Consider the following 26,929-nt stretch of genomic DNA (forward strand, 5'->3'; position numbering starts at 1 on the left):
ATGAGTCATCTATTTTGTTTCCGCTTCCTCCCGAACACCCTCAAACGTTCAACTACGCTCATATTCAAGACGATTGGCAAAGTGTGTATTACTTTACTAATGTCCAATTGCTGCACAATCCTTATTTCTCAGATGGAGCGGACTTTGCAACTGAACTTTTTCTGCTTCGTCAAGGATCAGTCTTTCTTGCGCCTGCAAAGGGTATAATGTACGATTGGCATATGAATACGCTCGTCCATATCTCGTAAATCAAACACAACTGACGATACCTGAATGTAGGCAGATAAATACGGCAAACAACCCCCCGAGTAATGCCAACGCGGCAGTCCTTCCCTCTCGTTCTATTCTGTCCGTCCCGTTGTTGTCCCACTGCTCGTCATGTGTGCTTCCGTAGCCATTATGTACTTCTCGAGTGCCCCCCGTTTTTCCTAGACTCCACCCATTCTTTCCTTTATCTGTGTTTTGGCCCGTCGCGTTCACATTTTGCTCTCGCAAGAGCTCCCTCAACTCCGCCAGCTTCCCTTCCTCCCGGATGATGACGGCCGCACCAAGTTTCGCCTTGATCAGCTCTTTAACAGCCAGCTTGGACTGCTCATATTGCTCGTCGTGCCGGTGCCCAGGACCGTCCCTGAGGGGTTTCCCTCTTGTAGTGGTGATGCAGGCGTGCCCATCGAACGTCAGCCCATGCCTCTTAAACTCAGCTTCGTTCTCCTTCCACCACCCCTCCATCGGATCCTTGTCCTCCAGACCCGTGACGATGAGCACTATAGGCACCTTCTTGCCTCCGACAATGCTATAAAATGCATCGTAATTGATTCCTAGAGCCTCACTTACGCGCGCGGCGTTGACACAAAACAGAAGGAGGTTGAGGCCGCTATGAATGTTTTGTATCAACCCCTGCAGGTTCCTCGTAGCACCCTCGGACAGCGTATCGTGATGTTCTCCCTTCTGCAGCCCCACCGAGTCCCACACCACTACCTCCCGTCCGCCCACATCGACAGCGTACCCCCTACTTGCAAACGGTGCGAGGTCTGGGTTGGATGGAGATGATACATCCCGGCCGACAAGCATGTTGATGAGTGAGCTTTTTCCCGCTCCTCGCTCGCCGAAGAGCACGACATTGGGGCGGGAGGGTTGTGGGGGGAGCCGGCCGCGCGTGCGTGTGTTCGCGGGCTCTGGCTCGCTTCTCTCTTTTGCAACACCTGTCAGGCGCGCCCAGAAGCCTGGTTTGGGTTGGGACTCTGTGCGATTGTCTACCATGACGATGTCATCTGAGTCGGCAGGCGAGTGCTGGCGGTGACTAAATGCGTCGTGCCCGCGGCTTGGGCCCGCAGATCCGCGCACCGACTGAGGGGGCGTGAAGAGAGGAGAACGCTCATTGTATTGTGGGGCTTGCTGGACTTCAGCGGGGGTGCGTTGTCTGTTGCGGTCTTCTGCGCCGGGTGGGCGCTGTCTCATGCGGTCGCGGTCATCTACTACTGGGTTCGGGCTCCGCCTGGCGCGGTCCTCAGAGAGGAACTCGGCTTGTGCACGTTGTTTTCCGCGGTCATCTACTGCTGGGTTCGGGCTCCGCCTGGCGCGGTCCTCAGAGAGGAGCTCTGCTTGTGCACGTTGTTTTCCGCGGTCATCTACTGGGTTTGGGCTCAGCCTGGTGCGGTCCTCAGAGAGGAGCTCTGCTGGTGCACGTTGTTTACCCTTGTCTTCTGCACCGGCTTGGCGCTGCCTCGAGCGGCTGTACTCGCGGTCTTCTGGAGTGAGCGCGGCCGGTGAAAGCTGTCTGCTGGTATCATCGGGCCGTGAGGAAACATCTTTTGGTGGGACATCTGTGGGATGATGGTCTGTGTCAGCGGTCTTTCATCACTGATTTCTGGGTTGCTCGCACTCGGTGATGGTTGCTGCTGAGGTTGCTGTTGCTGCGGTTCAACCACCTGAGGCGGTGCGGTAGGGTCTGAGGGTGCGTCTTCTCGCCTTTCGGGATTGGCGAATCTTTTCATGTGCTGGGAATGGGAATCGACGGCTATAGATTCAAAATTCATGGGCGTTGGGGGCGAAAGATCATGGTATATGTACAATGTGCCACGTGGGCGTGCGCATGTTGTTCACGAGCCTAGGCGCGTGCGTGTTGGATGCGTTTTGTGGTTCTCGTGATGTACTTGTCAGCCTCACACGGGAGTGCCTTTGTCCGGCATCTAACAAGGTGCAGGGTCTATTCAAGCATTAAGTGCTGTGCACATCTATTCATGTCCGTCAATATCATGGTAGAATTAATTCTGTGATGTAGTGCTGTGGTTTTCTCTGGTATAACATGCATGCATGGCTAAGTGCTGACGGTTTATATTGTGCGGCTACGATACGCAGGATATCACGTTGAATGGAAGTGCCACCATGTAGCCATATGTCAAATCACCCTCATACTCGTGTTGTGTTACCTTGCGTTTCGTGATATCGAAGCTGCAAGGGAGACGATGCAATGGGGTGTTACATATTCATGTATATTTGAGTTCATCTTCATTTAGATGTGCGCTAATGATCCCCGTCACATGTTGCCCCATGCATCGTGCAATACCATCAGGACAGGTAAGTTGATTCACCTCGTGTTTGCCAGGGCTCAACGCAGTGTGCGCAGGATTTTCAAGGTGGCAGAAGTACATTTACCTGTGCGTATTCTTTGCCATGTTGCTAATGAGGATCTTGAATCATATCTATACCACGAAATTTTAAGAAAAAAATACTGCAGCAAAGGTAGCAATACGACTCGTACGAGCAACGTAACATGTGCACCGATCACTCCGTCAATAAAGTACCAATATCTACTACCCAGGGCCCAGGCCTTACAACTCCCCATTCCTACCCCAGTTTGGGCATTCCTGCGCGCGCACTGTTCCCGCAATAAACCCCGGATCGAACTTCCACTATCGACCAGCTTCACATCGAAGTACGCACATCCACATGGCGCGCACTGGTTATCGATCCTCCGATACGGCATCCAGTCGAGTAAATGGGCGTCTCGTTCCGCGCACGTACGTCGTGGCGAACTCTGCCGCATTAAGTTCAAGTAGATTCTTGCCCCTTTGGCATGTCTTCGGGGCTGCCATACACCGTGCTCGTAAACACACAGAACACGGTGACCGCGTCCGTTGTTAAAAACTCAGGCATTGTCCAATCCATTAGTACTGGATCATCCACGTGCGTGCGCATGAAGCCCGCCTTCCGGCCGGCTACGAGTACAAAATCTGCTATGTTGCGATTTCGATCTTAACGACTACAAGCACGCGCGATGAATCGTGCGGTGACGTGATTCATCAAGACTGTGGTGTGGAATTGTAGGATGGGCGTAATTGTGCAGCTCCAGTGAATGAACACGAACACCAAGCAGGTGCGAATAGTCGAAGACTCGCAAAGAAGAAAAGAGACTAACTAGACAAAGTTAAAGCTCGTCGGACCATAAATTGTTACATGTTGTGCGACATATTATCCATCTGATCAGTGATCACCCAACCTACCTTGCGCTTCGAAGCAATCCTTCAGTCCAGAACTGGGAGCGGCCGCCACCTCCAATGTATGGTCAGCTACGTTTCACTTGATCGCAGGACGACTCGCCTTTGGATGAGACCGTTAATGTACGGAATGTCTTCCTCTATGCAATCGACAACCCTTGTTTTCTCGAACATGTTTTATCGCCAGCAGGTTCCCGGTCACGTCTACATATGTTGTTACCCGCAATACCTGTGAGTTCACATATCAAGGCGTTGGGCGGACTGTGCACCTTAGGATGCTCCCTGAAGAATGTGTACCAATAATTGCCAGTTTGCACAGGAATCGGACTCTCAGGGCATACATTATAAATTATACGTCTTCCAAAACTGTGCAGGCAACGAGGTAAACCAGTCTAGGCCGAGCTAGTCCACCTAGTGCATAACTTTAAGATCACTGGGATGGTTTAATCTACACCCGGCATCGCGCAAGGGCACTGTGCCCTGCACCCACGTTGGTGGCACACAGCACAATACGTTACTTTCCTTGGTATGTCTACAGGTCCTCGACGTTGGATTCATATTTTGAGTCTGTCAGCCAGATTGCTCATGAACTCGTTGCCCTGGATGAGACCCTCCTAGTTGCAAACGCTTCCGCTGTCTTGTGGTATGGGTCGTCCGATAGTGTCACACGGGTCCGGTTACCAATCAACTATAACGATAGAGGTCTGTAGATCTTGAACTTCAGTGCGCGAATTCTATATGTCGTAGTTATTGTAATGGTGCAACAAACGTTGCCTATCATACTTGTCGGCACCATCTTTCATATTCCAATCTCGCATGTAATCTTGAGACGATCTCCATATAATCGGGCTCGTCATCGGGTGTCAAGTGGCCGTGTCGGACAAAGAAGTCGACGAGGACTGTGGCGTCAATGATTTAATGAAGATTTTGTAGGCCATTTGTATTAGCATTTACCGGCAGCGCAATTGGGCTTGAAGATTCCCTGCCTCAACTTTGATTTTACTTCATCCAGCGATAGCAACTATTCTATAAGATCGTTTGGCATGGTCAAGACACACAGAGATATACGTACATCAAAAGACTCCACCTCGCCGTCTAATGGACGGGGCTGGAACGGAGTATCATGTGGTACCCCAAGATCGTAAACGTATCTAGAGAGCGTGTTGTTAAGATCCCCGCGCACAGAATCAGACAGCACTTACTTGATCTCTGGTTGCAAGAAGTGCATTCTGTTTCTGCAATCATCTCATGGTTATACTTTGTAATTCACCCCAAAGCCTTACAGAGCCATACCTGAAGAAATAGCTGATTGCTCCGACGGGTTTCGCATGTTTCCTCACAATGTCTGCTTCCATACTGGCCTCCTCCTCACACTCCTTGACGAGGCTCTCGAAAACAGGCATGCCACTGGGTATCCCGCCAGCAACACTATTATCCAACCAGCTCGGCCACCTGACGTGGCCATTCAGCTATGTACTTTATGAATATAAACCAATCAAACCCACGTTTGCTTCGTCCTCGCCCGCGTCGGAACCCAGATCTTCACTTGTGGGCTGCTAGCTATCCCTTGATAGATAGTCATATGTACCCCATAGGTTATGACACCAAAAAGAGCACACGCAGCACGCTCCATCTGAAAGGCGTAGTTTCCTTCTCCCTCATCGGAATCATTCTCAGGATAGTACTCATGCACTCCAAAGGGATTCCGGTACACAGGGAACATCTCGTTCCGCCATTTTCGGGGCCCGATGCTCGCAGGGAACGCACCAGTATCGCGCCAGCGCTCACAGAGCTCTTTCAGCACTGCAGTGCGCTTTCTCGGGGTATTGACTGACGCATCAAAGCTGACACAGTACCCGGCCTGAGGTTCTGGAATGACCCATGTCCCAGGTTTCTCCTTTCGAAGGAGATCTACTATGTCAAGCCTCAAGAGCCCAACAGCAGGACTTCCTGGAGATTGCGATAGTGTCCAGGGCACGAATGAGTCTGTGTCGGAAGGCTTTTGAAAGACATCACTAGAGCCAAAGTTAGGTGGTAGGCGAAAATTGTCGCATATCTTGACGAGTTCAAGATAAGAAAGTGGTGAGGATACGGGAGATGGGGGGTCGTTAGACATTCCAAACTCCTGATTCACGGAAGTTGTAGTGCCCTATTAATTAATTCAACCTTATATACATACATACAGGAAGATCGCAGCGGGGGTGGTTGATGTAGACGGCGGGTGGTTGACGTAGATGGCGGGTAGCTGACGTAGACGGCGGGGGTGGCTGATGGGATGATGTCAGAACAGACAACAAAATACACCCAGACATGTTCCCCAGACTCAATTGGGGCGGAGCCTGCGCAGACTTAACACAGACCGGCCATTTCCTATTGCAAGGTGGCGCTCAGGTGGAGCACGCACGTGGGGTAGACACGAATTGTTTCCGCAGGATCAAACGCTCAGTGTGCTTATATATGTTAATTAGATGTAGTGTAAAGGACATTCTGTATCTACAAAGTTTCACCACGTAGCTTACTGCAAACCAGGATAGATGTTCTCAATTTGGATACAGCCAGTAGTCGCATCCCCAGCAGGCCGACAGCATTAACCACATGCTACTTGGGGGTACCACACCCCCGCATATCTTGATAGCACACATCGATGAATCCAGCCACGTTGGGATGATTCAGCGTGCTCCAAGCTTTTGCCTCTCGTAAAATTTTCCGAAGGCAAACTAAGTAAAAAGGATGACCCATGAATAAACAATCTACGTACCCGTATAGTTTTCCTCGCAAGACGCATGTCTGACAGAAGTGATGGTCTCAAGATCTTCACAGCTACCTACATCGATAAGTGAATGTGAATGCGTTATACGTCACCAGTGACAGAGTAGCACGTACGGTATTACTATGACCTTGCGGGGTGTAGATTCCCTTCCGAACGTCTGCGAAGTTTCCACTGCCGGATGCGCGATTGTCAGTCGTCACAACCCTTCCCGTCAGCTCAGGTACATGGATATTTGCGAGATTAAAAGCCATTGGAGGATGGTATGGGTGAATACAAAAATGAGTATTGGTGGATAGATTTCAAGTTGGGATGGATAGCAGACAGGAAGCAGAATCTAGATGATGAGTGCCATATTGCCTGAGCAGGTCCAGCTTAAGTATGTTTCCCGGACAAGGTAAGAGTCCTCGTGCCCTGAGTGGGGAAAATGACCATAGTGACGAAGTTGTTGTACATGGTAGACAATGCACGTCAAAGCTAGCTTCAAGTTCAAGGATCGCCGCATTGGGTTCATCCTGAGTTAGATATCGAGTAAGAGATGAGTCAAGATTCAGACGATTTTTTGAGGTACTGTGGGCCCAGTTGATGATCAGTTACTCGTGTTGATGGAGACGTTGTACATAGTACAATGGTAGTCAGAGTACTTGCTAGTGAAGCGTGTGGCTGCATTACGAAACAAGTCATGTGAAAACCGCGAGCCACTTTGAGCACCCACCCCTATTAAGATTCAAACACGTCCTCCAACAAGCCGCATCATACTGACGTTGTGGTTCCATTGCACTTTTTGCACCTCACGAGACGGGCGGCTTAGCTTCCCCATCCGACCAATGGCAAAGCTGCTGTTGGGTAATATCAAGTTTCTACCGATGTCATTCCGCTCTGCCTTAGCAATCGCCGACCTGTACCACAGAGAGAATATGAATATGATGATTTGTCCATGTCTCGTGAATTGGGCTGTCAGCCTCCTTGTAATCGTTAATGTGTACATGGAAGGAGAGAATATCCCACTTTTCCAATTAATCACGCTGGATTTCCTCATGCAGCCTACCAAACACATACGTGTAACAGTGCATTATGCAGATACATTAATAATACATCAAGAGAAGGTATAAAAGACCCTATGTGTTGTTTTCTCATGGTACGATCACCGATATCGTAGGTATTGTGGCAACATATCACTAAGCGCAGACCATGCCCCATCCTTTCCACTCTGTTCTACCCTCCTGGATATCAAGAATCTTTTTCCGTATTGCCGTGCCGACTGGACCCATCCCATCTCCAGGAATTACGATGTCCTTACCCTCATACCCAATTCTATCGCAATGTCCAACAATGGCTGCTGTGCCTATGGCTAATGCTTCAAGCAGTTTGCCCTCGGACGACCATTTGGTGAGGTCACTCATGGTATACACCATTTCTTGTGGGTGTAAGCGCATCGAAATTTCTTTGTGGAATTCTGGATCGCTCGCAAGGGCAAGACATGATGCTCTAGTCACTCCAGGTAGAATAGTACCATCCAGAGGGGCGGTGATAAGGTCCACGCCTTCAACCAATGAGTTGGTTTATATACAAAACCATGTCCAATTCAAACTCACCGTCCTCATCATCCCTCTTGACTACAACGAAGAAGTTCATCGCTCCAGCCTCTGTGACTCTTCTGTCATCACCGAACAGCCAAAGGATTTGATCGTATCCTTTCTCTGCAGCAGTGCGTTGGGGTAGGAAGCCGGGTGAGTAGTTGCCAGCAACTTTGTCTCCTCCAGTTCCACCCGGCCACGCACGCACATTTTCACTGACTGCAAGAAGAGAAATAGGCTTCGCAAAGTATGGCCCAGTTGGCGATACAATAATGTAAAGCATCGCATGGTCAGACGCCGTCAGTCCCAAACCTACATGCCAATCAGGTGAATACTTATACATCATCAACCTATTCCACGAACCTGGACGGGTTCCAATGACGGTAGGACGGATATACAAACTGTATCCCGATTCTTTGGGTATCCAGCGCCTATCAAGATTCACCAGACACTTTATGAGTTCTAAAACAGCATCCCCGTCGATGGTCTGCATGGGGCAACAAAGTCAGAGACACTCCTTGCATGAACGTCATGGTACTCACGGGAAGAGCTAGACGTGCACAAGACTTCTCCAGTCGACGCATGTTCATATCTGGGCGGAACAAGCGTATCTTATCGTCAGGCCCAAGATAAGCCTTCATACCCTCAAAGATATTTCCGCCGTACTGAAAGCAGGAGCATTGAGGATCAAGTGTAATGGGCCCATAGGGCTTGAGCTCAGGCGGGGACCACCCTTTTTCAGGGTCGTGAGTGGCAACAACCATGTGGTCCGAGAATGTCTGGTGTCATTATCGTTGAGCGACATGAATATGGTTGTCAGGAATACTTGCTCACCTGGCCGAAAAGTAATGTCTCGATGGGCTGCAGGGGCTTCAATGTCTGTGCGAGCGTGATCTTAAGCTTAGATGCCTGCAATAGCGTTGGAGTTACACATGACTACGTTCAGCAGGCGACGCACTCACATCGAGTGCAGCAGGGCTTCCCGGATTGGGAGAGTCTCCCGTTTGGCCTGGGGCTGGAGAAGTGACGCTGTTTCTGTCACCCATAGCTATTATGACCAAAGGGAAAATATGCGAGATCAGTTAGACCCATATGTTTATATAAGTACGCTCACAACTGACTAGGAAGATATGACAAGAATAATGACTCGATCAACGTCGCTTCCGAGTCAGAAGTCTCGAGCTTATCAATGGATCGGATCGGGTCGGGTCGGCTACCCTTCCAAATGGAAATCGTCCATGCATTACGACACAATGCAATGCAAGACCCCCTGCTACTCTCCAGTTGATGATCAGTTACTTGTGTTGATGGAGACATTGTACAATGGTAATCAGAGTACGCGTGTGATCACGGGACAAGTCACGTGAAAACCGCCACTTTGTGTGTCCTTGGAAGGAGGGAGAGGTGCTTGTTACGGGGACTGTGCAGTGTGAATGATGGCCAGTTGCGGATGGTGTTTTGAAATGAGATCAAGCCGGACGATGAGACTGTGGGGAAGCATGTTGAGAAAGGTGAGTTTGGTAGTGTGGGATACATCGTGCTGACTTTGTTTTGGACAGAATTCTTTGATTCGTGGCATTCGCTGAAGGTGCCAAATGATGTTGATTTGTTGAAGGCGCTGCATACTGGTACGTATTTTGAAGTATCTCCTCTTGTTTGGTATCTGACAGGTGCGATACAGAGGGGCTTCAGGCTACTGCACGATTCCGAAGGCGCCGTCAAACGTGAAGAAGGGAAAGTGCTTGGCACTGCGACAGAGACAAGCGAAGATCACGAACACGCATTTGAAGGGAAAGATTGACCTTTCACGAGATCATGAGAAGAAATGATCTGAGGATGTGCGTTTGTATGTTTCTGCACATCTTTACCGTGTTATGGGCGTACCTTTCGCTCGAGGCAGTGTCCAACATTTTTATTGGATACAGTTATCAGTTGTATTGCGAAGCGGCAGCTGCAAATGTGTGTTCTAAAACCAAAATAGGTTATTTCTTCGCAACGACTGTAGCTATATCAGCTATGCTTCTTCCCGCAGCCACATGATGCAGCTCTCCCTTTGAGGAATAACCGAGGCGGTCGTATTTCCATCCCAACACGTTTATAATTGGGTAAACTATTGTCCTTTTGTAGAAAGCGCAGTGTTTTCACTAGTGACTGGATTCATTCATTCGGTGAAATGACAGGTTCGAGGTAGGATCAAACGTTGCGTCCTTAAATATATTAAATAAGAAATAAGGAAGCAAGCCGATACTGACGTTGTGGTTCCTTCGCGTATCAGATAAGGGGAGGATACTGTCGGAGCTGTTGTCAACAGTAATAACCGTGTCCGAGGGTCCCAATGCAGTGATCTCTGGTGATACTTTGCAGTGCCCTGAACGACGACGTGCTTACTGGCAGCAGGCAAGGGAGTTTCAGTGAAACGCAGGGATAGTAACAGCGATCAAGCATGTTCTGTTGAGGGCCGGCGACATATCGAGAGACATCCATGTCAAACCCATTTTCCTGCTCGACTGAAAAAGTACTGCGCGAAACTTTACCTGCTATGATGACCGTCAGAAAAGCGCGGGCGCTATCAGGAAGAGGTTGTAGGTCCTATATACATAGATGAATGAGCAAGAAATGAGAATGAAGAAAAGTCACATATTTACCTTCATCGTCAATGAAGTTGTCCGCGCATCCAATAGTGTCTATAGAGTTGTGGTAGTGTTTCTGACGCTGTACAGAATGAGGATTCAGTCCGTGTCACGTTGTCGAAGTGCGAGGATAGTCTGGGATGCTCACTGAAGCACATGGTTGCTATGCATGATTGCACTCGGCAAAATGAGGTTTGACTCGGAATTGTACATGCTCGAGCTCTACGTTATCATTCTGGAATTAAAATTAAAATTTTCAACTGAAGATATCTCCCACCTTTTAAAAATGACTCGGAGCCGCACTCGAGTGCGTGACGGAGATGTTTAGTGAATTTGAAGATGCCAACATCCGATGGTCAGCTGGGTGCCACGAATTCATATCCCATTCCATAGCTAGACCGTTTGGTTACGCGACTGTTTTCCTCTTCATAATCGTGTTATATACCGCGTTAATATTGTCGTTGTTGTCGTCCTCGCCGAGGTGGTAAAGTTAATTAACTTTTCTGCTGTCGGAGTGTGAAATTGGAGTTGTCTCTCGAAACGCGACTGGGTGTCTCAGCAGCTAAGTACATACCAGCTCACGCGCTCGCGCCTCGTTCTTGTGGAACGTGGCAGATCAAGGTAATGAAACCCTTCTACAACATATGCATATCTTTCATCCAAAAAATGGGTACTGACAATGCTCTTGGTCAGGTTTACTACACAAGCCACCGGAAAGCTATCCCGAGACGCTTGACAGGTGCTGCTACCGGGTTTTGGAAAGGAATAGGCTTTTCAACACCAAGGTTTTCAAATTCTTCATCTGCTTCTGTCTCGTCTATTGAACCGCTGGATCGTCCTGAATCACCCGCCATGTCCACTCCAGATGTCCCCACAACCCCTCTGACGAATTCAAACGGTGCCCTCCCACACGACAGCCCTGTAGATACACCTCCTCCCTTTGACACCTCACTCTTTAGGACATATCTCGTGTCGCTCTTGCCACCGGTACTTGGCGCTCTACCCGAGGACTTTGTAAGCATGTTTGATGAAGAATTCGACGAGAGAGTCACTCGCTTTGCGGCAGAGGGCGGAGGCGTGATTTACGTGGTGAAAACGAGGGACGAAGCAGAGGGTGAGCTTTTGCATCCAGTTTAAAAACTAACCTGACGTGTACTAGAGGACGCGCCGCAGACTTATTCATACCACCTAACTTCGCATCTGACTTATTCTTCTACGAGTGTTACATCACTTGCACTCATCAAACGCGGTCCTACCCTGGATCCTCTGACACCTCTTGCCACGCAACTACATATCCTCAATTTGTTTGGAGGTGAAGAAACGCCGTACGAGAGTCTGCATGCCGTCGTGAGCTGTGGTGTTAAGCCCTGGTTTGATGCTTTTGTTGGAGCACGGGGTGGGGGCAAGGATGGGGATAGTAAAATGGGTATGTCTCAACTTTATTGCTTTGGCTTCACTCATTTGTGTTTATAGGGATACCCATGACCAAGAAGAAGTTTGCCGAGCTGGAATTGTCATTATTGCACCTTCAGCAGAACGTGGAAATACCTGAGACGCATTTGATCATTCATCCAGCCATCCAGCGCGCTGTAGAACAGGTCGGTTCCTCAGTGACATCAGTTTTCCGAAGGCTGAAGACGATCACATTAGGCTCATGCTTCAGGCGCACGTCCAAACATATCACACATACCTCAAAAGCTCCTAAACGAAAGTTCATTTCTCAACACTTTACACGGACACGTCAACATGTGGATCAAGGCTATTCAAGCAGTCACTAAGCTTTCGCGCGACGTTTCCTCTGGTACTGCTTCGCAAGAAATCAACTTTTGGCTGAGTCTTGAGCGGGCACTGGAGGGTATTGAGGCGCAGCTACGCAGCGATGAAGTGACCATGGTCATGGAATGTCTTCGAAACGCGAAGCGATATCTCGCAACAGTCAGTTTCATGACGGACACTGGCCTGAAATCTTCTACGGATCTTGGTGCGCGTTGTTTCTGGCATCGTCAGTTGGATGCTGACGAGTATCATCAGTGCACAAATACAACCAGCTAATGAAAGATTTCCCTCTCAACGAGCTGTTATCTGCGACAGATCTTGAAAAAATCCAAGAATCATTGGTACTCATCTTTGGACACATCAACCGCAAGCTCAAGCTCTCGCCCTACCCAATCCGTCGAGCACTACCCCTCGTTGAGGCAATTTCTCGTGATTTCAACGACCAGCTATTGCGCGTGCTGACGTCGCATAGGCTGTCGTACACTCCGTACGAGACCTTTGACCGCCTACTCGGACAGACCATGAACATCTTCCGGACGTGGGATGATCTTATCAAGGAGTTCACAAACGTCGCTCGCGAGGTTATGCGCAAACGTGGAGAGAAGTTTGTCCCCATCAAAGTTGTTGCTGCGCACGCGAAACTACAGGAGCGGACGAGGTATCTGCGTGACTGGAGGAAGCAGCACGAGCAGCTGGCGGTGATGACCGGGCCCACGAAGGGTTTGGGGAGCATGGCTAAGGAGGTGGGCGGAATGGACATGGAGGAAGAAGTGAAGGAGGCGTATGAGGTGGTGAAACGCATCGATGTTCTCGATGTTTCTGTTGGTGAGTATCTGACTTTGATATGTCGCTGTTGAAGTCACCTCACTCGTTTTGCAGAGGGCACGGAGATCTGGGTGGCTGCGGAGAACGCATACAACGAACGGGTCGCAAGAGTTGAGAACCAAATTATTGCACGGCTACGCGACAGGCTAGGCACGGCAAGAAATGCGAATGAAATGTTCAGAGTATTCTCTAAGTTCAATGCACTTTTCGTTCGCCCAAAGGTAGCTCATTTCGTGGGACAGTGTAACACATGTCTGAGCCCGTATCCCACAGATTCGTGGAGCTATCCAAGAGTATCAAACTCAACTCATTGACTCAGTAAAGGAGGATATCAAGCGCCTTCATGATAAGGTAGGCAGCATACTCTTGTATTGTTTCCGTTACTCATAATGACCATCAAGTTCAAAACGCAATATCGGTTATCTGAAGCTTATCACATGTCGCAAATGCGCGACCTCCCTCCAATAGCAGGTGCCATCATCTGGGCTCGACAAATTGAGCGACAGTTACTCACCTACATGAAACGAGTGGAGGATGTGCTTGGCAAGGGCTGGGAGCTCTATGCAGAGGGTCAGAAGCTTCAGTCAGAAAGCACCGCATTCAGGAAGAAGCTAGAGACACGGCCAGTGTATGAAGCCTGGATGCAGGACATCAACCGACGGGACATGGGTGTCAATGGCCGCCTCTTTGAGATCGTGAGATTACGGGGAGGAGGGTTCCAACTAGCAGTAAACTTCGACCCCCAGATAATCACACTTTTCAAGGAGGTTCGTAATTTGTTATGGCTAAACTTCCAGGTCCCACACGCGATCACGAACATGGCGAAGGATGCGAAGCGGGTATATCCTCATGCTGTCAGTCTTATGGAGACTGTCAGAACCTATGGGCAGACTCTGGATCTGGTGGAGAATAACATGGGCATAGAGTGGTTGGTTGCTGAATATCGGAATGAGGCTCAGCGGATGGTTGCCAAAGGTGATCAGATTCGAACCGTTGACACATCGGCGCCCTGACGCTTTTTGTCCAGGTATGAACATCAAGTGGGATTACTTTGTCAACCAGTACGATACCGCGCGGTACGTGAGCAGTGCCGATGGACGCGAGAACCGACATATCCAATTCGTGCGGGAGTTTGCGAGTGTTGTGTCTATCCTACAAGATAAGACCAACAACGTCATTGACCTTTATCGCAACATTCTTCGAGCGGTCGAGGATCTCGCAACATGCCCTTATACTAGCGAGGCATTTTCAGATCTTCTGGGCAAGATTCAAGCTGCTGTGGGTTCCTCTTCATCGTTATAGTTTATGTGCTAAATACATGCAGATTGATCGCCTGAATTTGGAAGGATACGCTAATCTTGGACACTGGGTGGCTGACCTCGACAAGCGGATAGAAGGGATCTTGCTTCAGCGTTTGGGTTACATCATCCAAGTGTGGTGTTCCGAGTTTGATCGGACAGATGATGTTGATGCTCGCCGCGATCCACTGCCTTTGCGTGACATCACCAACAAGCGACGGGCTGGCAAAGGCGGGAAGGAGGAGAGGGTATGACATACTGCTACTCGCAACGCTAGTACTGACCCAACTTCACAGGTCGCCGAGGGCAACATGACAGTAAAACCCATCGTTCACGAAATTCGGATACAAAACCAAGTGATCTTCCTTGATCCGCCAATAGAATATGCACGTGCGACTTGGATAAAGCAATTGCATGACTGGTTGGGTACGTATAGTATGGTGTCTCCAATTGTTCAAATCCTTACTGGTTTCTTGAATAGGCGTTATCTGCCGATTGACACGTATTCAAAGTTCTCGATACGAGATTGGGTTGCAGATGCAGGGCACGCAAGTGTCAGAAACAACATATACTTCTCTGGTACGTATCTCCCACAATATGTTGAGACTACTACATTCTTAGGAGCTCTACCCAGCTCACACGATTCTCCGACAACACTTTAGAGCGACCGTTTTCTCTCATAGAACTCAAAGTTCAAAAGCTCAAAGACTATGTCGCCAAGTGGTTACAGTTCCAGTCGCTGTGGGATCTGGAGGCGGAATATGTCTTCAATCGATTAGGGGACTCCCTCGCGCATTGGCAGCAACTTCTGACTGAGATCAAGAAAACACGGGCGACATTTGACACGTCAGAAACGCAACTGAGTTTCGGTGTCTGTGTCGTCGATTACGAGCAAGTCCAAGCCAGAGTCAACGCCAAATACGACGCGTGGCAACGGGATATTCTCAGTCGTTTCGGTGTGAAGCTCGGAAATGCGATGAAGGAGATGCATGCCTCGATCATGAAGGCGCGAAACGAGCTGGAGCACCATTCGATAGAGGGTTTGGTTGGAGGAGCACGAAGATTTTAAGTTGTGGTACATGCTTTTTTTTGTGATACCCATCCATATCGCGCCGTTCGTTACTTGGACCTCACGCTGTTTCGTTTTTCATGCCCTTCATGTTCTATTGTATCGGTTACACGTAAATTTTTGTAATGGATCCTGAGGCCTTGAAGACAGCCGAGTGATGGCGTCTACGCCTTCCCTGCCACTCCCTTTTTTCTGTAAAAATGATTACCGTATTATGTGATACCATTTCTCTGGGCGACGCCGCCGACGCGCTACTACTCATGGGCGTCTCCTGTTCCCGTTTGTTCCCTCGGCCCGGTTACTAACTAGAGCTGTTCTTTTCCCACCAACCCCGAACCCTTTACGCTGTCTCCTTGCAGTAACGTTCTTGGGATCTTGATTCTAGTATACTTCTGACAGGGTGGACTCGACTGACAGGGTTCACCCTCGCAAGGGTCCAAACTGGTCTCACCAGAGATCTGTATGTATGTAAGTACGGGTAGACCCGCGGTTTATCGCTGACGGGTGTGGTGGGTACTAGTACTCAGGTGTCATGTTAGGGCTTCGGGATGTAACATCATTTTGATCTTCACATCGAGCAACGATCTTGCCTAGCACTGATGCATCTGATCTAAAATTTCAGTAGTCGGTGACTCCAGGGGTCTCCTTCAATTGAAATTCCAGAGTCGTCTTTGCTGGTTCGAGTTCCCGTAACTTAGTAAGTTCTGTTACTTTTCCACCGAAATTGAAGTTGCATCTCATAGCCTTAGGCCCTATATTATCTTCGACTTTGCTTGCGGTGGGAGTGACAGACAGCGTTTACAGTTTCGCATTACAATGCTTGGCGCCTCTAGCGCTTACCAGGCAGTGGCAGGCACTATCTCTGATGAAATTCTGCCTTTGGCTGTGCATGCCCAGTATCGGTTACTAAATTAATACTAATGCCTTATCAAATATTGTATTTAAGTAATGCTTGCAGGTGTATCGCTCCATGGCATTCAGGACTTGCGGGCAAGTACCACGAGGCGCATACTGAATACCGATCTTATCCTGATATGTCTTCCCTATCGATCTCCGACCTGACGAAGTTGCAGACGGTCAAGGTGAGTAAAGGGTGACTTCCCTCCGATAAACACGAGGCTAACATTATGTCTGATTTAGTACGTCAATTGTGAGTGTCCGCCGATCGTCTGAAAACTGGACGGCAGCATTGACTGTTGTTTTTAGTGGGCAGTCTTGCAATCCTCGTGAGTATCAAACGCATTTCTTGTGTTTCTACCTTAAATCTCTTTCGACGTTGCAGGCATTTGATGTTTGCATTACGTTTTCCGAAGAGGTCGAAGAAATATTTGTGTGTTCGCAAGCATTATTCTAACCACTCCCCACAGGTGCGATGGACCTGGTTCAGACCATGGGATGTAATTCGTGTCATATTTGTCATTTCTCGATATTTACCTTTCGCGGGTGTCGGAATGATTGCATATGGCGAGTGACCCACTCTATGTATTGTGTGTTGCTGATGGGCATATCTTAGACGCATTGGGTGTCAGCAATCAGGTAATCTTGGATGGCGAATAATTTCGATGCTAAGCTGATTGCATGAGAAAAGTGTACCTCTCTACTGGAAGGAAATAGTGAGTCGACCTGCCAAACGGTTCATTTTTCATGCAACTTAAACATTGCGGATGTCAGTCATTCATATCACAAGTATGGTTGCTGCGGAATGTGCGCGTTCCACATACATATTAGTAAGAGCGCAATGAATCTCACTTTTTCGGCAGCATTGCTGGTTATTCGGACCTGGGCATTCTGGCAAAAGAGTAAAAGATTGCTGATTGGAATATTGGTCTATGTCGTGGTGCGTGTCTTGCAGGGGAGGGATGATGGTATAGATTTTTATTATTGCATAGTTGTTAATTGCCGCCGACCTTGCTGTAGTAAAACTTAGCTCTACAATGCTAATTCCAGGAGGTGAGTTCATTGGTATTCACGAACGAAAGTGATTCTAACTTGACTATCAGAGGAACCCCCCCTAGGAACTTGTTACTTCGAGAGCACACGCAGTGATGCGGTCGCATACATATTCTTGGCGATGTTCGAAAGCAGTCAGTAATTATACAAAGCTGTCTATTGGCCTTCTTACCTATAACAACATGGCAGTGATACTGACCCTTACTGTATATAAAAGGTTTCACGACTATAAAAACTTTCAGAGCGGAATTGTAGTAACCCTGTACCACGATGACATGTTTTACACGTTGTGCATCCTCGGTGCGTGGACATAGTTTGCTCTCAAGGTATTATTGAGTAACACATTTAAGAAAGCCGTCACACTCGCCAATGTCATCACAGGAGCTGCACTTCCAGTACGCGGCTGGTCTGTTAAATCCTACGATTCGCTTACTTTCTGTCTTTTGTTGCAGAGCGCCTATAGCAATATGTTCGACACGTACGTCACCGGCTGCACTCTAACCGCTAGCTGATCTGGAACCCACCGCACTAGGCTACAGGTGGTCAGTCACAGCGTTCTGGCATCACGAATTCTATTCCGTCTTCGACATAGCAACGAACGTGTCCGCGAACCGTCCACATCAGTAGCGATGATGGAATTTACAGATTATTTACCACCTCCGTCAATGTCGATGAGTGGGACGGCTACTACCAGTCAAGTTTGAAGGAACTTCGGTGTGCGGAACCATCGGCCTCTGTTAAAGTGAGAAACTTCTGCTCTTATCTAATGTACAACTCGATTGTGATATCATGAGCCAATGATACTGCGAGACCTTGGGACTGAGGGGATGAACGAAATGGTGATTCGTTCCCTTGTTTTCTCCGAGCCTGGTTGCGGTGTCTATTCTTATGCGACGTGACGATAACTCTGCATCATGTACTTCCGCAAACCTCGTCTTGAAATCAATAGTGCATGACCTGTCGTTCAACATCACCCCGACCATGAAATCCCAGTTATCCAGCGGCCTTGGAGGATCCAAAGTGAGCTGGGAAGCCCAAGAATAAGGGGGTTTATGGATATCGATCTGTACTAATCGAATGAGCTCGGAAGATCATGTGCGCGGAATGATGTTAGTGCCTGCCTCTGGCAGACAGAAACTAAGGATTTCTCCAGCAGCAATCCGCCCTGCTTCTCCATGATTTCAACCACGGCTTGCAACAGCATGTCAAACCTAGATGCTGTGGCGACTTGGTGCGGAGGATTAACTTTGTGCTGATCGATGACAATGATCTTCTCAGTTCCTGAACGAATGGTGACGAGAGAATCCTACTCATTCATTCATCGCGCTATAGTAAAAAAACAGACTGATAAACGAAAGAACATGATTAACATTGGAATTGTGACGACTAAGATGTCAATTTTTACTTGCGAAGGGGCAGGAAGTGTCCCAGAAGGCCGCTGTAGGTGGGAATGGAAGGCTACTCAGGCTCTCTGAGCTAGGAAAGTACTATAAGCCTAACAAAATCGCTCCCACTAACGTACCCAGGACGAGCTGCATGTTGTCAGAAATGGGCAGCTTAGAAGCTTTACCATAATTCAGAATCGGGAGGAATGCAAAGTCCTGTAGACTATAAGAATGTGATTGAAAGCGCATTCGACTTAAAAGAGTGTTTTTTAAGTATAACTATGGTAGTGTAATGGTGGCACCTGGAGCAGGAGACGGTTTATACACCCACTATAATACACGTTAGGGACGTTGGGTGAACCTTTTTGGGTAGGGATTATCGGTTTCGGATTGGGCGAGGGATTGAAGAGGAAGGAAAAAGAACGTCAAGAATTGAAATACGAAAAAGTAAATGCACCATTCAGGATGCACCGTAAACTCGAACACAGCCGAATTAATTGTCACGGGTCTATTGAACCAACTCGACCAGCCGCTCCCGTCCACCTGCCAATGCGTGAGTGAAACACGCACCTAGCAACGCAACGACCCACATGATACATCAAGCACATATTTGTTCTTCCCAGCCTCCTTGAAGCCCATCCTCCGCGTCCATTCCTACCATTCCTCCACTTCACCTTGACCTGGTTTGCCAGCGAACGCTAGATCCATCATCGGCGATCGCAGGGTTCACGATTGATTTTTTGAAGGTCTGTGTTATGATGCCGCCGGGAGATGAAAAGTGCGTGAGGAGAAACGTCTATAGTTTTTGGGTGCGCGATGGTACGTTTCTGAAGGTGGGAGGAAGGCGGCAGGCGTGCGTCTAGCCACGGATGTAGGGGATGGGTCTTGAGCTTGGAAGTCGAGTGCTGTTTGAGTGAGTGTGAGACGTAGATATAGTAGAGAGGGAGAAAGAGACGTGCACTTATCCTTTGTCCCAGCCTCGACAACCTTGCTTCTCATGTCATGGGTAACGAAGACATTTGAGGGCTATGTTGAACACAGCGGCAACTCGTCTTGTACGCCCTTCATCAACTCTAGCGGTTACTAATGAGTTTTTGTGAACGTCTTCGCTTGCAGGGAGTGATTCGCTTCCAATGTGGAGAGGCCTTGAGGTGGTTGATTTAGCGGGGGTGTAATTGTGTTAGCTCAAGTGGTGCTTGTGTCAACCTTCGTATGGCCGACCGTGGGAACGGGAGGCAAGTGCGGCCTGAGGCCTGCCGCCTAGTGATGTGCCGGCCCGGCTTGGCCTGAAAGCCCCGGCTTTGGCCTGGCCTGGGGCGGCTTGGGCTTTTGAAAATGCCAGGCCGAGCCGTGAGCCAAAGCCAGGCCAAAGCCGCGGCTCGGCTTGGGCCCAGTCACGGCTTTGGAAGTCAAATAGATCAATATTCAATATATTAACCTATCTACTAGGTCTCGTCCATCGATTCATCATCCTCGTCATCTAAGATCAGCGCATCCCAACCCTCCTCGTCGTGGTGGGAGGTGCGCTGGCGGCCCGAATCTGGGGTCATCTCGCGTTTGAAGTCATGCGGGGGTGCTGGGCGGAGAGGTACGGCGGTTCGAGCGTGATGTGGATCGAGATAGAAGAGATTGTCAGCTTGTGAACCCATAAAATAGTACGAGGAAGAGGGGCGCCCGCCGGCGATGCCCACGCTTTGCGGAAAGGTAAAGAGCGCCTTAGATAAACGTCAGATGTTTGCTGAAATCTCAAGCAAGCGCTCTGACCTTGATAGTCTCATAGTAGATAGGATTAACACCGTCAATACCCAGACAGATACCGATAAGTACAAGGACTGCGCGTTCGCCCCAGGTGGCCTTCATATGTCGTCGTGGTGATCCAATATGCACGTTTGATGTGGCGTATATGTCAGACTGATAAATAACACCATCAGTTGCAACGGAGACACCAAGGCCAGCTTCTGCAAAGGCATGTACAAGGGTTCTGCGTGCACAGATTAATGGATTGATTAGAAGTAGAATATGAGGGAAATGAAATGGTCTGCGCAGTCTGCTTCGCGGCCTCTGCAGCCCGGAAATCGTTAATAGCTTTTGTCTGCGATGGGAGCGCTGCCTTCTCGGAATGCTGGAGAAGTGCGGCGGTGGGTTTAGTTTTGCGTGCCGGGCGCACCATGCGAGGCTCGTCGTCGCTGTCTGTGTGAATCACACCAGACATTGGCCAGTAGGTAGGAATGCTAGATAGTTTTGAGTAAGTGGGGAGATGTACTAGCGTAGTTGTGAATGATTTTACCTGACATGAACTACCAACATCACCATCATTGGTCCATCAAGGCGGCAACATATGAGAGCTCACATAGAAGCTACTGAAAACAGCAATGTCAGACACATTTGCGATGCCACTAACACTAAAGTGAGTATCATCAAGCCTTAGAAGCATCACATAGGGCGACTCACTGATCATTCAGACATATATCATGTTATCGTCGTCGTCGAAGCCTAAAAGGATAACAACAGATACAAAAATAAATCTAGAAGATCAAAGGTCAGTGACAAGTCCGCGGAACAATGACTAAGTGGTAAAGCCACGGCCTGGGCCGCCGGCTTGGGCTTTCAAACATCTCAAGCCGGGCCAAAGCCGTTGTCAAGCCGTGAGTTTGGCCCGGCTTGGCTCGGCCTATTTAGGCCCGGCTTGGCCCGGCTCACGGCTTGAAGCCGGGCCATGCACATCACTACTGCCGCCTGCGGTGCATCTATCATTCAAATAGCCTCTTGTCGACAACAGTCTGTCATCGAGGCAGTGATGGGCAGCTCAGACAACTTGAAGTCGCCCCATAATACAGAAGGAACGACTGTCTTCCTTCTCCTTTGCAAGTCTGACTAGCCTTAGGGCCCGGGGAGACAAGGTTTCCACAACTTCAAGTCTTCAACTATACTCATTTCTCACTATCGACCTCTGGGCTATAACAACATTCTTCTACTCTTTCCATTTTCCGAGGCCTTGTTCATGTTATTGCTGTTTAGATGAGAATATTTGCCGCCGGACTCGAGTTCTCAATGGTGTTCTACCATTACCCTGGGTCACATGATGGCTGGGCCAGACAAACTTATTGCAAGCACCGCCACACGGCCATTCTTTGGCAGTAAGCTGAGAAGAAGGTTTTGAATTGTCGGGATATAGAGTCGTCGTGAACTCCCATGACGCTTTGCTGCAGTCCTGATCATGCCGAGGATCGTGCCATTGGAGTTTTTTTGAGCTGATAGTCGTCCTCCACCTTCCTGGCAGTCGAAAGGGACCCCCGGTTTTGTACGAGCACATCAAAATTCTATTATGAAATCATATGTCGAGCCTCCGTTGCCTTTGCTGTCGAGTGGATTTGTCAAGACGAAAATACGAGACGACTATGGCAGCAGAACCACCCAATGGTCGATGATAGGGAGCAATAGAGAGTCCACGGCATCCTGGCTCTTCCTCAGACCAATATAACAAATACAATAATCATACATGCCAACAAGCCTCCTACAAGCAAGCCCTTCGAGTGCTCCATTACCAGGAGTGATGACCACCGCTGACGATAATACTGCGAATTTTACAGTTAGCTTCACTGCTAAGCAAAGAAATACAAGGAAGTCAACGCACTCGCTACCCGTACAGAACGTCGATGCATCAGATGCCAACCACGTCACTACACCGCGCAACTCGTCAGGGCGTCCGAGTCGACCCAGAGGGTTCATACTAGACCAAACATTGAAAAGGTGCGGTTGTTTGTCCAGATACGCTGCAGTCACACTATCACAGCCATCATGATTTAGCATTGCAATGCAATTAATCGCGAGACAAACCTGGTGTGGATATATCCTGGAGACAACGAGTTGACGCGAATCTTCTTTTCGCCAAGCTCGCAAGCCGTGCTACGAGCCATCTGCAGGACAGCTGATTTGGAGCTGTTGTACGATACCCAGGCGTGGCCCTATACAGGGTTAGCATGCAAACATGGCCATAGCAGTTTTTGGGAGATGCGCACCCTGTTAGTGATACTGCCTGACATTGATGCGATAAGAATGATACTGCCACCGCGTCCGAATCGCGACATCTGTCTGCCAGCAGCCTGCGCAGTGAAGAGGACACCACTGGCGTTGACATCCAGGACCTTCACATCGAGGTTGATTTCAAAAACTGTCGACTAGTCAACAATCACCCACCTCTCTGTACTCCTCTGCCGGGTATTCCAGGCAGTCTATGTGTGACCTGAGAATACCAGCCGCAGCGATGCAAAAGTCCATTCTTCCCTCTTTATCACCAATCTCCTCTGTCTTTTTCCAAAGCGCCTGCTGCTCAGTGACGTTCGCGCTGAAATACTCCAGCCGCGAGTTATTCCCTAGCTTCGCTACGTAATCTCTGCTTGCGATCCATTCATCTGATGGCTTTTCTGGAAGATCGAAGCAGTATACGACACGTGCACCAGCCTCGCAACATGCAAGAGCCATCTCCAAGCCAAGGCCCCTATTTCCGTCGGAGACAAGCCCAACGCGGTCGGTTAGCGCGAACTCATCGAAGATCTTGGGCTTTGGTGTGATGGATGGGTCTGCAGCAGCCTCGAGGGCAGCCTCGATACCGAGTTTACCGAGAGGAGACGCAGACTGAGCTGGGAATTGGGAACTATGGGAAAATTCAGCTTCCGTTTCATGCAACATTTCTAGATAGATCGAACGAAATAAACACTTGACACATCTTACCTGGACATGATAGAGGTTCGTCCCAGTAACGTTAGGGAAAACGATCACGCATGAGGGGTCTACACCCAATAAGGCCCGGCCTTCTGTGAGCTCACCTGACCATAATCAAGGCAAGATGCGGCGTATGAATAATGAAATTGGTACTAAATTCTGAATTACTTTGCGACCACATGAGCATGAGGTATTAATTTACGGAACGAAGTGGTCTTTGTACAGCAGATAAAGTGAAATCTAAGAATTGAAGTATCCGCGTTATCTGTGTTTGATCTGATAGTACAATTCTAGGGGATTATGGGCTTCCATTGATGCACTGTTTCCTGCATCTGATATCATATGATGTTGAATCCATAGTGTGGTACTTTACAAGCTAGCGTGCGACATGAAAGACAAATTTCTGCGTGTAGTGTTGTAACTAGAGACAATAGGAGACACAAAGATTCGGAGCAATTGCGCACAGGTGGAGCACGCACGTGGGGTGGACGCGAATTGGTTCCGCGAGATCAAACGCTCCGTGCTTATATATGTTAGATGTTAGGTATACCAACACGTCCTGGGATTTGATAACTTCAATGGTATGTGACGATGTACGTGACAATGCGATGAGAATCGCTTCTTGGACCTGAACCAAGTGGCACCCCGGCTAGGACCCCGAAACTCAAAATTTCAACATCGCGCTCAACAGCGTCAAGGCTGCCAAACGGCGCCTTTGCGCAACCAAACTAACCCATATAGACCGCTCTCTATCTAGATATACATCAATAAACTCCAAAAAACAACTAAAACAAGTATATAACTCAAAAACAGTACTAACATGCCCACAGGAAGGCAAGCCCCCGGAAGCGGAACAGGCCCTCCCAAATCCAATTCCCCGATCCCAAGCAACGGTCCCAATACCCGGAGAACCACCAGAACTAACATATCACTCGAAGAGATCATCGCAACACCCAGCAATGTCATGGACACAGACAGCGCCGAGAAGTTCCTCGCCTCCAAACTGTTATGTCACGAAGGCCAACCATACACGTTGACACACCTTGTCTCCATCCTCTTCCACATCACTCAGATGTCAGCTGTTACCCCGGTACCGGTTACTGCAGCAATTAGGGCTGTTGCCTTCATTCTGAAGAAACAAATTGCTTGCGAAATAGCGGACACGGCTGCTCAACGTCTCGCTGATACCCTCACCAATTCCTTGTCTGAATCAATAACTAATCGCTTAGTTGACCACGCAATAGCAGCCCTCGCGCCTCAAGTAGCGGAGGTACACACCGCCTCACAAGCCCTAGCCAAAACGGCCCAACAAGCGGAAAATACCTTGATCTCGTCACTCGACAAAGCCGAATGCCTACACCGCATTGCAAGAGACGAGAGAACAGAACAAGAGGGTGGAGTTTCCATAGCTGCGGAACGACTGGAGGAGGCGGCAGATGCTTTATACACTTCGGTCGTCGACTGTCAGAACGCCATCAAAGTCCTCACCCCATCGCTAGACGTCATGCAAGACAGAATCAACCATCTCTCCACGCAAATGTTGTCGACCCCACCACCTACGCAAGTCCATACTCCGCCAACATACAGCACAGTGGCAGCAGCGCACCTCCCACCTAAGGTAGACCAAGCAGTAGGCCGGGCGGCTATCAGAGCCCGCCAAATTTTACTCGACCCTAACCCAGGAAAGCCTCCATTCCCTCCCACCGTCACTAACAAAGAGATAGCCACGCGAATGAAGGAAGCATTAGCTAACATCCGCAACGAGGACACCCCGATGGGAGACATAAAGGCGGTAACAGTACTACGTAACGGAGCCATCATCATAGAATTAGATTCAGAACCCTTAGCCTCCTGGCTACGAGACCCCACAGGACGCACCTTATTTGAAGGACAGTTTGATGCCACAGTATCGTTCCGCTTCCGTACATATGCTTTAGTTCTGGAATACTTACCGATTCAGTTACAGCTAGGAGATGAACAATTCCTCCACCGCATTGAAGACGAAAATCAACTACCTACGGACTCCCTAACATCCATCCGTTGGATCAAACCCCCCATTCGCAGGACACAACAACAGCGTAAGGCATTTGCCCTCCTCCAAGTCGCTGACGCACCTACAGCCAACAACATCCTTCGTGACGGTCTATGCATCGACAACGAGCGTGTAACTGTCCGCAAGGACAAAAAGGAACCAATTCGCTGCGCAAAATGCCAACGATATGGCCACATAGCTCGAAATTGCGCAGGAACAGCCGATATTTGTGGCACTTGCGGCGACCAACACCGCACCACCCAATGCAACGCCTTCAGGACGACCCGCTGCGTTAATTGTAGAAGTGACGAGCACACTAGTTGGAGCAGGAAATGCCCGGAATTCCTGAGGAGGTGCGAACTACTCAATGACAAATTCCCGGAGAACAAGATGCCGTACTTCCCGACAGACGCAGCTTGGACACACACCATCGACCCACCGAACCCATCAAAACCCGTCTCTCTTCTTTCCTCTGGACCCAGCCCGCGTGCAAGAGCCACCCAAACACTACGTCAAACCACCCTAAACCTCACTCGTCAGGCCCCCTCCCCTTCCCCCTCTCGCTCTGCCTCAATCAACAACCCCACACTCCATCTCCCGACCGAAAACGAAATTATGAATGATATCTACCCTCCCTTCAACGCGGAATCAGCACAGCCAGCCTCACCCACGTCGTCACCCTCCCCTCCTCTGTCATTTCCGTCATCCTCGTCTCCCTCGTCCCCTTCAACTCCCTCTCCGTCGCCGTCATACACCTCCCAGTCTCTAAACTCGCCCAAACCATCAACATCCATCAACTCCTCCAACAGCACACCCTCCCCATCATCTAACTATGTCTAATCAACGAATCATAAGCAACGTAAGACTTCGCATCTGGCAACAAAATTTGAATACCTCCCTAACGGCGCAAGCCTCACTGCTCAATGACCGAGCCATGGCCGACTGGGACGTTATTGTCATCCAAGAACCATACATTAACTTTTTACGTAATACTCACACTAACCCCCATTGGCACGTCATTTATCCCACTCAGCACTTCACCCACTCCCAGCAACGCACCAGGTCCATCACACTCATCAACGCCAAACTGGACACCAACTCGTGGAAGCAAATTCCGTTCCCATCTTCCGACATAGTGGCCATCCAGCTGTCCGGACACTACGGTCGCTGCACGATATTTAATATCTACAACGACGGCACTCACCAGAACACACTAACCACTTTTGATTCCTTTTTAGAAGCTAATATCGAGTCACTTAGAACCAATGAGCACGATCACATGCTCTGGCTTGGGGACTTCAACCGACACCATCCCCTGTGGGAAGATATCCGCAATCGCCACTTATTTAACTATACTGCCGCTAATCCCTTAATAGACCTCATAGCCGACCACAGCATGCT

The 26,929-nt window shown here is 49.0% G+C and overlaps 11 protein-coding genes across 11 annotated transcripts; 6 read left to right on the forward strand and 5 right to left on the reverse strand.

Annotated features, from left to right (window-relative positions):
- Positions 1-558: 558 nt before the first annotated feature.
- Positions 559-1,137, reverse strand: HD556DRAFT_1217113 (uncharacterized protein; the record flags this gene model as incomplete). The annotated part of the gene is made up of 1 exon (XM_041296709.1): positions 559-1,137. A coding segment is annotated over one exon (579 nt), but the record flags the coding sequence as incomplete, so codon positions are not given.
- Positions 1,138-4,274: 3,137 nt separating this feature from the next.
- HD556DRAFT_1222913 (NUDIX hydrolase domain-like protein) lies at positions 4,275-5,613 on the reverse strand (the record flags this gene model as incomplete). The annotated part of the gene is made up of 6 exons (XM_041296844.1): positions 4,275-4,396; positions 4,452-4,518; positions 4,570-4,648; positions 4,700-4,732; positions 4,791-4,949; positions 5,003-5,613. 6 exons carry the CDS (start codon positions 5,611-5,613, stop codon positions 4,275-4,277), a joined length of 1,071 nt encoding a protein of 356 aa, XP_041167448.1.
- Positions 5,614-5,850: 237 nt separating this feature from the next.
- On the reverse strand, positions 5,851-6,967 carry HD556DRAFT_1315625 (uncharacterized protein). Its single transcript, XM_041301129.1, has 3 exons — positions 6,381-6,967; positions 6,256-6,321; positions 5,851-6,188 (listed from the first exon to the last, which is right to left on the reverse strand). Exons 1-3 carry the CDS (start codon positions 6,516-6,518, stop codon positions 6,096-6,098), a joined length of 297 nt encoding a protein of 98 aa, XP_041167449.1. The 5' UTR covers positions 6,519-6,967; the 3' UTR covers positions 5,851-6,095.
- Positions 6,968-7,320: 353 nt separating this feature from the next.
- Positions 7,321-8,978, reverse strand: HD556DRAFT_1315629 (aminotransferase). Its single transcript, XM_041301130.1, has 6 exons — positions 8,804-8,978; positions 8,676-8,750; positions 8,384-8,620; positions 8,205-8,328; positions 7,860-8,153; positions 7,321-7,807 (listed from the first exon to the last, which is right to left on the reverse strand). The coding sequence occupies exons 1-6, from the start codon at positions 8,885-8,887 to the stop codon at positions 7,443-7,445; spliced, it is 1,179 nt and encodes a 392-aa protein (XP_041167450.1). The 5' UTR covers positions 8,888-8,978; the 3' UTR covers positions 7,321-7,442.
- A 2,345-nt stretch (positions 8,979-11,323) lies between these two features.
- Positions 11,324-15,439, forward strand: HD556DRAFT_1428079 (dynein heavy chain, N-terminal region 1-domain-containing protein; the record flags this gene model as incomplete). The annotated part of the gene is made up of 13 exons (XM_041304681.1): positions 11,324-11,585; positions 11,631-11,897; positions 11,945-12,069; positions 12,122-12,452; positions 12,503-13,072; positions 13,127-13,293; positions 13,346-13,423; positions 13,474-14,047; positions 14,100-14,350; positions 14,397-14,618; positions 14,667-14,796; positions 14,852-14,949; positions 15,005-15,439. 13 exons carry the CDS (start codon positions 11,324-11,326, stop codon positions 15,437-15,439), a joined length of 3,510 nt encoding a protein of 1,169 aa, XP_041167451.1.
- Positions 15,440-16,255: 816 nt separating this feature from the next.
- On the forward strand, positions 16,256-16,911 carry HD556DRAFT_1435516 (uncharacterized protein; the record flags this gene model as incomplete). Its single annotated transcript, XM_041305445.1, has 6 exons — positions 16,256-16,341; positions 16,398-16,521; positions 16,580-16,589; positions 16,646-16,665; positions 16,722-16,769; positions 16,807-16,911. 6 exons carry the CDS (start codon positions 16,256-16,258, stop codon positions 16,909-16,911), a joined length of 393 nt encoding a protein of 130 aa, XP_041167452.1.
- A 128-nt stretch (positions 16,912-17,039) lies between these two features.
- HD556DRAFT_1315656 (uncharacterized protein) lies at positions 17,040-18,363 on the forward strand. The gene is made up of 8 exons (XM_041301131.1): positions 17,040-17,143; positions 17,200-17,280; positions 17,357-17,389; positions 17,440-17,523; positions 17,579-17,689; positions 17,744-17,784; positions 17,842-17,867; positions 17,922-18,363. The coding sequence occupies exons 1-8, from the start codon at positions 17,104-17,106 to the stop codon at positions 18,091-18,093; spliced, it is 588 nt and encodes a 195-aa protein (XP_041167453.1). The 5' UTR covers positions 17,040-17,103; the 3' UTR covers positions 18,094-18,363.
- A 3,838-nt stretch (positions 18,364-22,201) lies between these two features.
- Positions 22,202-23,623, reverse strand: HD556DRAFT_4241 (uncharacterized protein). The gene is made up of 6 exons (XM_041310558.1): positions 23,506-23,623; positions 22,972-23,428; positions 22,794-22,919; positions 22,612-22,739; positions 22,409-22,558; positions 22,202-22,349 (listed from the first exon to the last, which is right to left on the reverse strand). Exons 1-6 carry the CDS (start codon positions 23,511-23,513, stop codon positions 22,316-22,318), a joined length of 903 nt encoding a protein of 300 aa, XP_041167454.1. The 5' UTR covers positions 23,514-23,623; the 3' UTR covers positions 22,202-22,315.
- A 693-nt stretch (positions 23,624-24,316) lies between these two features.
- Positions 24,317-25,220, forward strand: HD556DRAFT_1302221 (uncharacterized protein; the record flags this gene model as incomplete). The annotated part of the gene is made up of 2 exons (XM_041299481.1): positions 24,317-25,114; positions 25,179-25,220. 2 exons carry the CDS (start codon positions 24,317-24,319, stop codon positions 25,218-25,220), a joined length of 840 nt encoding a protein of 279 aa, XP_041167455.1.
- A 50-nt stretch (positions 25,221-25,270) lies between these two features.
- On the forward strand, positions 25,271-25,582 carry HD556DRAFT_1223821 (uncharacterized protein; the record flags this gene model as incomplete). The annotated part of the gene is made up of 1 exon (XM_041296916.1): positions 25,271-25,582. A coding segment is annotated over one exon (312 nt), but the record flags the coding sequence as incomplete, so codon positions are not given.
- Positions 25,583-26,462: 880 nt separating this feature from the next.
- HD556DRAFT_1223616 (uncharacterized protein) lies at positions 26,463-26,717 on the forward strand (the record flags this gene model as incomplete). The annotated part of the gene is made up of 1 exon (XM_041296899.1): positions 26,463-26,717. A coding segment is annotated over one exon (255 nt), but the record flags the coding sequence as incomplete, so codon positions are not given.
- Positions 26,718-26,929: the final 212 nt, after the last annotated feature.

This window comes from Suillus plorans (genome assembly GCF_016647745.1).
Source record: "Suillus plorans strain S12 chromosome Unknown HD556scaffold_1, whole genome shotgun sequence".
NCBI lineage: Eukaryota > Fungi > Basidiomycota > Agaricomycetes > Boletales > Suillaceae > Suillus > Suillus plorans.

Bases quoted from the DNA above. Each gene is read 5' to 3' on its own strand.
- HD556DRAFT_4241 (XM_041310558.1), bottom strand. The intron at 22,920-22,971 runs GTGGGTGATTGT...CTCGATGTGAAG, and splicing joins CGGCAGAGGAGTACAGAGAG to GTCCTGGATGTCAACGCCAG. The intron at 22,740-22,793 runs GTGCGCATCTCC...AACCCTGTATAG, and splicing joins CAGGCAGTATCACTAACAGG to GGCCACGCCTGGGTATCGTA.
- HD556DRAFT_1315629 (XM_041301130.1), bottom strand. From the start codon at position 8,887: ATGGGTGACAGAAACAGCGTCACTTCTCCAGCCCCAGGCCAAACGGGA. The intron at 8,329-8,383 runs GTGAGTACCATG...TGCCCCATGCAG, and splicing joins GTGCACGTCTAGCTCTTCCC to ACCATCGACGGGGATGCTGT. The intron at 7,808-7,859 runs GTGAGTTTGAAT...CATTGGTTGAAG, and splicing joins CAAGAGGGATGATGAGGACG to GCGTGGACCTTATCACCGCC.
- HD556DRAFT_1315625 (XM_041301129.1), bottom strand. From the start codon at position 6,518: ATGGCTTTTAATCTCGCAAATATCCATGTACCTGAGCTGACGGGAAGG. The intron at 6,322-6,380 runs GTACGTGCTACT...TTATCGATGTAG, and splicing joins CGCAAGGTCATAGTAATACC to GTAGCTGTGAAGATCTTGAG. The intron at 6,189-6,255 runs GTACGTAGATTG...ATTTTACGAGAG, and splicing joins TTGCGAGGAAAACTATACGG to GCAAAAGCTTGGAGCACGCT.
- HD556DRAFT_1315656 (XM_041301131.1), top strand. From the start codon at position 17,104: ATGTCAGTCATTCATATCACAAGTATGGTTGCTGCGGAAT. The intron at 17,144-17,199 runs GTGCGCGTTCCA...CTTTTTCGGCAG, and splicing joins AAGTATGGTTGCTGCGGAAT to CATTGCTGGTTATTCGGACC. The intron at 17,524-17,578 runs GTCAGTAATTAT...ACAACATGGCAG, and splicing joins CTTGGCGATGTTCGAAAGCA to TGATACTGACCCTTACTGTA.